Source organism: Schistocerca cancellata, chromosome 2, assembly GCF_023864275.1.
Source record: "Schistocerca cancellata isolate TAMUIC-IGC-003103 chromosome 2, iqSchCanc2.1, whole genome shotgun sequence".
In the NCBI taxonomy this organism is placed as follows: domain Eukaryota; kingdom Metazoa; phylum Arthropoda; class Insecta; order Orthoptera; family Acrididae; genus Schistocerca; species Schistocerca cancellata.
This window is the reverse complement of record NC_064627.1, coordinates 800,247,777-800,258,531: the sequence shown is the minus strand read 5'-3', so window position 1 is coordinate 800,258,531 and position 10,755 is coordinate 800,247,777. Positions and strand designations below refer to the sequence as shown.

At 38.8% G+C, this 10,755-nt stretch overlaps 1 protein-coding gene across 2 annotated transcripts in view; it reads left to right on the top strand.

The window, feature by feature from the left end:
- Nucleotides 1-530: 530 nt before the first annotated feature.
- LOC126162659 (nucleolar MIF4G domain-containing protein 1) overlaps nucleotides 531-10,755 on the top strand; it is a 121,383-nt gene continuing 111,158 nt past the window's right edge. Inside the window, exon 1 of one of the 2 annotated variants that reach the window (XM_049919299.1) lies at nucleotides 531-1,106. In XM_049919299.1, coding sequence (XP_049775256.1) covers nucleotides 671-1,106 — 436 coding nt within the window. In that variant the 5' untranslated portion in view covers nucleotides 531-670. Of the gene's footprint in view, nucleotides 1,107-1,224; nucleotides 1,252-10,755 lie in introns of those variants that run through there. The other variant, XM_049919300.1, reaches the window with a different exon arrangement.

The following is a 10,755-nucleotide window of genomic DNA, read 5'->3' as shown; positions in this document are numbered from 1 at the left end:
AATTGCTTGAAAGTTCTGGGACACAACACTTGTCTGCAACCTGTAAAATATCAGTTAATTAGTAGCAACAGTAATAGATAGCAAGCTGCTCGTTACTAACATGTAACGTTTTACACGTTTGTTGTCTATATGGCTTCTCTGGCTTTATATTTTAATTTCATTACTATGAGAACAGGTAAATCAGAACAGTTGCCTTTATAGGTAGACCACCGATCTTTGGATATATATAGAAAAAGTTTAAAAACAAAAATAGCAGCTCTCACAGCAACTGCGAAACCTAAGATCAGACATTCACGATCTGTTTCGTATCAGCTTAGTATGGCGGCTTCAGAGCGTTTTCACACCTTTGTGTCCAATCCAAGAGGTTGCAATCATACACAGGAAAGTTGACTGGCGCGACTTTTGTTGAAGATACCTATGTACAATTTTTCAAAGGCTTTCTTAACTTGCTATTGCACAAAGCGTGTATGTGTACGTATCCTATAGCTGCTTATCTGTATAGATATAAAGTTCTTTGGATTGATTGTAAACATAAAACATGAGTGCTGGTATGAGCGTCTGCATGTTATGTGTGATATAGGTTATGTTGTTGGTAAAGTTCTGTTTTGTGTATGCGGCGCTTCTTCATCAGTTTTTGTTATTTTCTTGAGGGTTGGAAGGAAGTACCAAAATGCATAAACATGCTCACCGGTTGAAAGGGAAAAAACACCCACAGAAAGGGAAAAAGAACGCACCTACTATTCTTTCCAGGAAAGAAAAGAGAAAAGAACAGAGAAAGAGCCTCAAAATCAAAAAGCGTGAGTATTTTGCGAACAAAAGGCGTACCCCTGGCTTATTTGTACGAGCCCCTGAGGATGTGCGTCAAGTGGAAAAACCGAATGAGAGCAGCGCTAGTAATGAAGGGGACAGAGCCAAAAAGAGATTTCAGAAGGAGCAACAGCGAACAAAAGCGTTAAAACAAGAAATGAAGAAAAGTAGGGACAGGCAACTGTTAGAAGCCAATAAGGAAGAAGATAAAATAATAAGGAAACTGGAAAAACAACTGAAGCTGAATAAACGGAAATCCAAGAGTATTCCAAAATCGTTCTCGTCGGATGGCCTTGATTGTATCCTTTTATTTGCTACTGGCATACCTCGTGTGAAGCAATTTTCTGTGAGAGTTTTTCTTGTTTTTTGTGTCTAGTATACAACTAATCACGTCGAATTGTTCCCTCAATGTGACGCTCTAAACTACCTGCGATGTTTTTGTTCGTATGTGTAATTTGTAGCTTGTTTGGAAAATATCTTCATGAAGATAGTGTTGTTTACTAGATTTATGGCGATCCATTGGTGACGGGAGACTGAGATGTCTCATATTGTACGACTAGTAGATTTATTCTTCTGTAGATGTGTTTTACAGCGATATTTGACATGTCATGCTATTATAATTTAACGGCAACAAAAATAAACTATTTCACATATAGAGTCATTTATATACTTGCAAGTTCAGTACGACATGAATTGGACAGATAGTTGACCATTCCCTTAAAGTAGGAATAATCCAATAGTTTGGAGCCTCCAGAATACAATACCATTATGTTTAAAATAGTTCTACCTCATTCAGTTTATACCTAATGTACAATACAGTTTTGCAAATAAGTTGTTCAGTAGTACTGTACTGTTCATTTGTTTCTCGCCATATACACATTGTTTCATAACATTACACACACTATCAGCTGCTGTCAGGACCATTTTGAGTACTGCAGCTTCCCATTTGTTAACCTGAAAAAGTCCAGTCAGCATCCCCTTATAATGACAGATGTTGAGCTCAGGAGGAGGAGGAGGAGGAGATGTTAATTCTTTCTTGGTAAGCGTAAGTTCAGTTTAGATCTTCTTCCATGGTCATGAAGTGCTGTTTGTGCAATAATTATCAATGTTATATTTAGTGTGTACAGCTGATAGGTAACAGTACTCACACAGGGCAGTTAAAACCTACAGTGCTTTGGACAGGTCTATAGAATATGCTTGACTAGTGTCTATGGTTATTATTCTGATTGTAGCCCTTTTCTGCAGTTTGAAATCTGCATTATATTTTTTGCATTTATTCCCCAGGGCAGAATGTCATAGCTAAGAATTGAGTGTACATATGAATGGTATTAACTAAAAGACACTGCCGGCAAGGTGGTGATATCCGGTTTTCAAGTATTGTTGCATGGTCACGCCACTTACAGTGAGAATAAAAATTCATTACTAGAAATTTTTTATATGTTACCCAGTCTATAGAGATGTCATCTACATTTAATTTAACAGTATCATTTTTCCTCTTCACATTGCAATTCATGCTACTAGATTTCTTTATGTTAACTTTATTGCTTACTGACAAATTGTAAACTTTCTTGAGGGTTTCACTTATATTCTCTGAGAAGAGTTGTCTTGTTTCCTGCTGTCATCAGTGAAGTTACTTTTTTCCCACCAAGATTAACAATAGAGGGAAAATCACAATATTGGTCATAATATGCGCACCGAAGGACTCCTGTATTAATGTATTTTGGTTCTGATAAGTATTTAGATTTATGTAAGGTATGTGTAATCTCTACTCTTGTGTATCCTGTCTGCTGGGTCTGATCGGAACTTGTCATTAGCTACCCCTCCGTATTTCTAATCTTCTTGTTTATTTAGTAGCATCTGATGGTAAACAGTATAAAATGCCTTAGAAAGATCTAACTAAACATATGCCTGTGACATGTTCATCTTCATTAAGAACATCAGATGCCACTTTTGTGAATTCTATTTCTATAGTAGCTCTGCATAGCTTAGTAATATTGGTGGCAGTGCTGTAAGTTGCTATATTGATGACTTTTTGGTAGTAGAAAAAGGAAGTGAAGGAAAGATAGTCGGAGCTATGTTAATGGAGGAAAGGACTGACAAGGAAGATACCTGGTAAAATTTTGCACAGAGCACAATTTAATCATTGCTAATACTTGATTTAAGAGTAGTGTAAGAAGATTGGGAAATACAGGAGCGTCTGATTCCACCCGTCTGCTTTGACCTATGACGTCACAAATATGGCGGAAACGACCATACAATACGACTCCAATATGGCGCCTATGACGACATTACGTAAAAATGACCACAAACACGATAATGCATTGAAAAACCAACACACACACATTCCACATAAAAACCTAATGAAACTAACGGAACAAGCGTGGGAAATTGGGGGATTTTGGGTGGGGAAACAGTAAGCATAAGCAAATTTAGACACATACCACCATACCAAACCACACAAAACGACGAAAAAAAACCGACAACACAATACTCCCCAAATTCCACTAATCACAATATCCTCTGGAATCAGAAACTTCCCTTCACCTATATAGCTCAAAAGCAACTCCCGATACCAAAACACCCACAGCCACAACCACACATTGGAATCGTACACTATATAGGTCAACAGAAACTACCGATACCAAATCATAAAACCCAAAACTATAAACACGTCCAGAATCATCACTACCTCAAAAAACACAATAAACCAACAAAATTGGAATCGAACACTTCCCTTGACCTGTTACCCTTACATCTCCACATATGGCCGTCCCTGGTGCGAGATGCCGGAACTTTAGTAAGCCTCATTTCTTCACAACACACTGAACACTCCATGACTTCATCCAAAAATGTTGACGTTGTCAGTCATATCCATACATACCAAAGACATAAAAAGAGCAATTTACCAAAATTCACACACGACGAACAGAAAAAACTACAATAACGTCGACTTAACAAAACCAAAATTGTTAACTCCCTGAAAAATATTCCGCTGAAAGCACAGTCACCACCAATACCACACACGTGTAATGCTACCACGCAAATGAACCCCATACGCCACGTAACACGTTACCCATAGACACACCACCAGAGAGAAACACCGACTGCAACAATACGCCACCTATAAACACGCCAGCCGGCCGTGGTGGCCGAGCGGTTCTAGGCACAGTCTGGAACCGCGCGACTGCTATGGCCGCAGGTTCGAATCCTGCCTCGGGCATGGATGTGTGTGCTGTCCTTAGGTTAATTAGGTTTAAGTAGTTCTAAGTTCTATATGACTGATGACCTCAGAAGTTAAGTCCTATAGTGCTCAGAGCCATTTGAACCATTATAAACACGCCACACAAGCAAAATAAACCAAAAACATCACCTAACACACAACACATAAACACACCACCAGAGAACACCACCGATCACATCAAAACGACACCTACAAACACGCCACTCTCACAAACTAAATTCCGCGCCGTCGTGACGTCACTCACCACAACAACAGCCTTACGTCACGCGTCAAAGCTGACGCTTCGGTCGACCCGAAGATTGTATACATGGGAGAGACCTGGAAACAAATTAAGGTCCACATTGATTACATAATTGTTAGATAGTTTGGAACCAGATTTTAAACTATAAGACATTTCCAGAGGTAGATCTGGACTCTGACCACAATTTATTGGTGATGAACTGCAAATAAAATCTGCAGAAATTGTAAGAAGGTAAGAAATAAAGGAATTGGGAGCTGGATTTCTTTTCTTTTTTTCTTTTCTTTTTTAAAGAGGTGATTGAGACATTCAGAGGGACCACACATTACCACAGTTGCTGGCTGCCTACACCAGAATGTAATTGATAGCTAAAATGAAGAAGAAGGGTCCAAGGATAGACCCTTGTGGTACCCCTGCACTGTTTTCATTATGGAGGAGTTTACATTTTTGACTGGGCAAATTGTTTTCTGCTACTTAAATAAGAACTTATCACAGCTAAAGTGATCCCTCTCGCCCCATAAAACTCAGTTTCCTCAGTAGTACTTCAATGCAATCAAAAACTTTGCTTAGGTCACATAATACCAGTGATACCATGTCATTGTTTTCAAAAGCTGTTAAGGTTTGGTCAGTGATTTCCAAGATGGCCCCTGTAGTGTTTCTCCCCTTGTGAAAACCAGACATTGTTACATAGGATATTGTGTTTTTCAAAGAAGCTGCTTATTTGTGTGTGTATCAGTGCCTCAGACATCTTTGAGAGTATTGGAACAATGGAGACTGGTCTGTAGCTATGGGGAAGATGTTTTTCCCTTTTTTTTTATTAAACCGAGATAACATTTGATACCTTAAGTGCATCCAAAAAAACTCCAAATTCGACACATTTATTAAAAGTAAAAGCTAATGGTTTGGCGATTGAGTGTATTGTCTTTCTAATGATGTTATTTGATAACCAATATCAGTCCATACTTGTAGAACCTGAAAATTTGAATACAGCTTTTATAATAGGCCTATAAGCAGGTGCGACAGACCTCCATTGAAATACCAGGTTAACAGGTAGTGGTGTTCCAACAAGGTCCATTGCAGATGAATTTGTTGCTTTAATACTGTTGCTTCTTCCTTTAACTGAATTTAAAAAGTACTGATTTAATTCCTCGGGTTCAAGCAGAGCTGTTTCTGTGCATTTTGGTGTATTCCCTTATTTTATTATCTGCCATGCTGCCTTGGTTTTCCACTGCTCAACTTTTTGCTAGAAGTAGTTTAACTTTGTGGAATTGTTTGCATTTCAGATATGACCTATGGATGTTCATGCTCTATTCTGCTCCTTGTGTAGAAGCTTGATTATGCATCTGGTACAGCATATGCATGTTTCCTGTGATTTCTGGTAGCTCTTCTGTAAACCAGTCCAGTCTTTTCTTTTTCATTTCACTTGGATATCTACTTTTTTTGTGAGTAAGAATATCATAAATCTGTGTAATTTTTAAAGAAGTTATCAAAGGTAATTTAAGCTTCCCTTTTCTCAGATTGACAATTATATATAAATTCCCAATTTGCACTTCCTAATCTATTAATAAACATACTTTTGCCCTTTTACCATTACTACTTTAGGTTCTTCAATTTTAACTGGTTGCCTCTTTGCAGAGTATAAGGAGTGGTGGCTCATGATCTGCAAGTCCACTTCCTGCAAGCCTGACTGTAAAATCTTCTCTATGGAAATTCACAACAATATTGTCTATGTAGGCATACTTGTACATGGTTCTGTTATTCGTACATTAGAGGTCTAATGAGCTTAGCATATTCAAGAATGTCTTAGTGACTGGCCTCTGTGTGTTTGCCATTTCTGTGCTGAAATCGCCACAGATAGCAATTCTTATCTTACTCTTCAATATCTTTTTCACTATCAATTGAAATTGTTTAATAAACAAATTTACATCACCATCTGGCGACCTAAATAGACTACCTACCACTATATTGTCATTCATTAATTTTACACAGCTAAACTCCCCATCTAGTTGTGTGGAGTTTATAGAGACATCATTCTGGAAAATTCTATTCCTTCTTTGACAAAAATTCCAGCCCCACAATTCTTTCTCTGTTTTCTACATATCATGTTTCCCACAACATACACTTGGGGTATATTTACTTGTTCTTGGGTTAACCAGTGCTCAGATACACATATAATATCTACATGCTCAGTGTTATATAAATGTTCTAATTCTGAAATCTTATTTCTAGTACAACATATGTTAACTTGTAGAAAAGTAAGTAGTTTATCTCTGTCTGTATTCCTCTGAGAGCAATTTGACTCTGTATTTTAAGTTGTAAGTTCAGCTAATGTCTTTAATCTTGGTGCACTGTGATCATCTATATTATGATAGTCACATACCTGTTCATCCATTTGCTGACTCACTTTGTTAACTACCAACCGAGGTGGCACAGTGGCTAACACACTGGACTTGCATTCAATAGGATGACGGCTCAATCCTGCATCCGCTCATCCTGATTTAGGTTTTCTGTGATTTCCCTAAATCACTCCAGGCAAACACTGGGATGGTTCCTTTGAAAGGGCACGACTGACTTCCTTCCCTGTTCTGCCTTAATCCAATGAGAGTGAGTTATCTGCTTCCTTCTGTGAAACCACTGCTGATCCCACTAAAAGTCCTGGTCTCTTGGTAGTGGTTTCTTTCTTCGGATTGAATGCTGTATTCCACCTGTTGGTATTCTCACTCCTTGAGCTTGATTTGCTATTCTTCTTTCTTCAAGTAGGTCTGTCTTATATGGTTTATACTTTCCTGACACATTATTTACTGCTACTTCTAACTTTTGCACTGATCTCTTGGGTATGTTTATTTCTTGAATAATTGTGCTTTCCACAGACACACTATTCACTTTTGTGGAATCTGTTGTTATTTGTGTAGGAGCTGTGTCAGTAACCATTCTCACTGATTATTTATCTGAGACTACAGCATCCCTCCATTTAAGTTCTGTTGCTGTTTTGTACACGTCCCTGTTTGTTTCCACTCATTCATGATTCCTTGTGGCCTTTAGTTCTTTATCAGTTACATTTAGGTGCTGTCTATGTGCTGCAGATAGCTCTTTGTTACTACAAATATTAATAAAACAAGTGTTGTGGAAGCCCTTCGCTATTTTTTGAGTGTTTTGTTTGTGGATTGAATTTTTTGGTTTACACAAGACAATTCAGGCAGGTCATGCCTGTGTGATACTCCAACTACAATCACATTTGTATTTTGTAATGCTGACAAGGCTTTTTGTAGTGAACAAATTGCCAAGTTGGCTTCATTCTTTGCTACATCATCAGCTACTGCCCAAATAACTGCAAAATCTTCATTTGTCAGCTTATGCAGGTCATTGCATTTTTGTAATATTACACTAGTGGAGGCACCTGGTATCACCTTCCTGTAGATGTCATATTTACTTGAAGCAAAACTTAAAATGTTTCTTGCACAGCCTCTGGCATGGCTATCAGAGGCAATGAATATTTTGGGTCTCCTACTCTTTAACTGACTCTCTGGAGCAATGGTTTGCATTTTCATTGCTGCACCCTTAGATTACTTTCGTTTTAAAACTGCGTTCTGTGTTGTGGTATGCACGCTGTGTTGTGAATCGTGCTTTATGTTGGACGCCTCAAATCTGTAGTTTTTACACATTCCTTTCTTGTCTGATTTTTGCTTCTGGAGTTTGTTTGCTAGTACACATATAAATGTTTTCAAATACTTAAGTACCTTTCTTGCTATCTTAGCCACTGATCTTGGCAAGTGGACAGGGTGTGTCTGTTCCAGTTTTACAGGGCTTTTGTAAGATTTTGGGTGCATACACGTCAGCGGGACAATCTTACCTGAATATCATTGGTAATTTTACATTTAGTTAAGTACAGGAGATATAGCACACATGCCTTTATTTTTAATACAACATTTTATGGCATTTGAAATGAGTAGAACAACTATATGTCCACCTTCTTAGCTGAGTGGTCAGAGAGGCTGACTACCATGGAGAGGACCTGGGTTTGATTCCTGGTGTTCCCAGGGATTGCACCTTGGTGGGAGGACTGGAGAGGGATGCACTCAACCTCGGGATGCCAGTTGTGGAGCTACTTAACCATGTAGTAGCAGCTTCATGTCATGAAAATTTAACAGCTGGGAGAGCGGTGTGCTTACTCCAAGCCCCTTCATTCATAATCGGAGCATGCCATTGGCGGAGGGTGACATGGCGGATGATCAGTACAAGTGGGTCCACTGGGGCATATTGGCATAATTTACATGTTTATTTCTTTTACTACAACTAAAGTGCGCGTCGTTTATGACGGCGGCCGAGTTTAGGTTCGTTCTGCGCATCTGATGTCACAAAACACAGTCAGCCAATGAACAGAGAATGATGTTGCCAGAGCTCGACTGCAGTGCAGAGCATGTACGAGTGTCTTCACTTTTAGAAACGTTCAGTCATAAATAAAGTAATTGAACAAAAGCAATGTCTTGATAGCATACTTTCTTTTATAGAAAGTTTGGAAAAAGCATTCTTTATACCAATTGCTTCATATTCTATTAATCAATTAAACCAAACAAGCAATAAGCCGACTAATTCAGGCGATAGCAAGGAAAGGTGTTTGTATCATTCTCAGTAACCGCTTTTTCGCAGTAAAGAACAGCGGTAATTGTTTATTTCCTATTGTACTTCGACGAAACGTGAGTAATTCAGAGTCATACTACCAACAGTGTTTGTCAATATTTTGCGTGATATTTTAAAGTCCTCCGGGAGATGTACTGACTGACGAGCTGTGTTAGTCTAATGGTTAAAGCGAAAGGATCTGAGTTCAAACCTGGTTTGGTGCTTAATATTTTTTTATTTAAAAACAATATCGAAGTGTCTTACTTCATGAATTTTATTCGTTTGAATGTAATTTTTTGAAATTTCTAGTGGCAACTAAAATCGACCATACGGAAAGTACACACTATTGACTTTTACCTCTGCAAACTCTTCAAAATTTCAACAAAATTGTTTACTACATCTAATGCTGCACAATAACTGTGTTGAACATCAAAACAAAATTAAGTCATTTATGGGGGGAAGGTATTGGTCAATTTTTGGGCCAAATAGTTTTTGTGAAATCGAATGATAAAGTGTGTCAAAGCAGTCGAAACACCATGTGACTGCAAAGGCGAGCTGTGCAATGATGACAAAATCACGCACACCGCGGAATGTGGGGAGCACGTCTCTGTAGCCGTGGTGGCTTTACTTCGTAAACTGTGCGCTCCCCCCTAAACGTAAGTTTGCGGACTATACTGTGGCGCTGCTTCTCTTGGCGCGTACAACTGGCAACGCAGCAATCTCCTGCATCTGGGCGGGCGTGCGCAAACCGCCAAGATAAAAGAATTGAACTATAGATAGCTGTATCCACAGGTGGGTCTAAACGGGGGGTCTCCATTGTCTGCTCTATTGGTTTCTTTGATGGTGTCCTCAAGTTCCAGTTGCCTCAAGAATTCGCTGTGTTTGTTGCAGGATTGTATGTGATCTTGATGCCACTAGTGCAGTTGACATGTATTGTGACTCCTAAATTCCATACCTGTCTTGACTCCCTGAATTCCTTTAACTCTTTACATGACTTGTACCTATTGGATAAAGTAGTTCAGAACACGCAAGACTTTCTTATCCTCGTACAAAGGCTGACGAAAGAGGTGATTTTCTGCTGGGTACCAGATTGTATGGCTATTAATGGAAACGAAATGCCAGATGTAGCAGCTAAGGAGCTGTATTGTGGTACTCATATGGTTCGGTGTGTCATCATCTTACGTGCTATCACGTCACTGTTGAGGTACAGAGTCACATGTATTTGAAAAAAAGAATGGCTGGCAGTGACACACAATAAGCTGTGCCCAGTAAAGTCAATATCTCAGCCATGGCGTGTGTGTTTCCAGCCTTGCAGATGGGATGAGGTACTTCTCTTTCATCTTCATATATGAGGGGGTACCTAAAACAAAAAGGAATTATTTTTGAAAACGTATATATTTTCAAATTGTTTATAAAGCAACCTTATCTCCTTCAAAATACTCTCCGTTACAACTAATTCATTTGTACCACTGGTGCTTCCAGTGTTAGAAACATTTCTTGTAATCAACTTGAGAAATGACACAACTTCTCCTGCATTTTTTTCTTGCCTTCGTCAATGTTGTCAAATCAGTGTCTTTTCATGCTCCTCTTCATGTGTGGAAATGCGAAAAAGTCACACGAAGCTAGGTCAGGCGAGGAAGATGTGTGGGGCAGCAGAACCACACCATTTTTAGCCAAAAATTGACAGACATGGCTACGTGTGTGTATGTGAGTTGTTGTGGTCGAAGAACAAGTCTCCTGTCTGCCACAAATTGAGTCTTTTTTGACAAACACTGTTGTGAAACCTCCATAAAACTTCCAAATAAAAAATTTGTTTGCTGGGCTGACCTGATGGAACAAACTCTGAATGAAC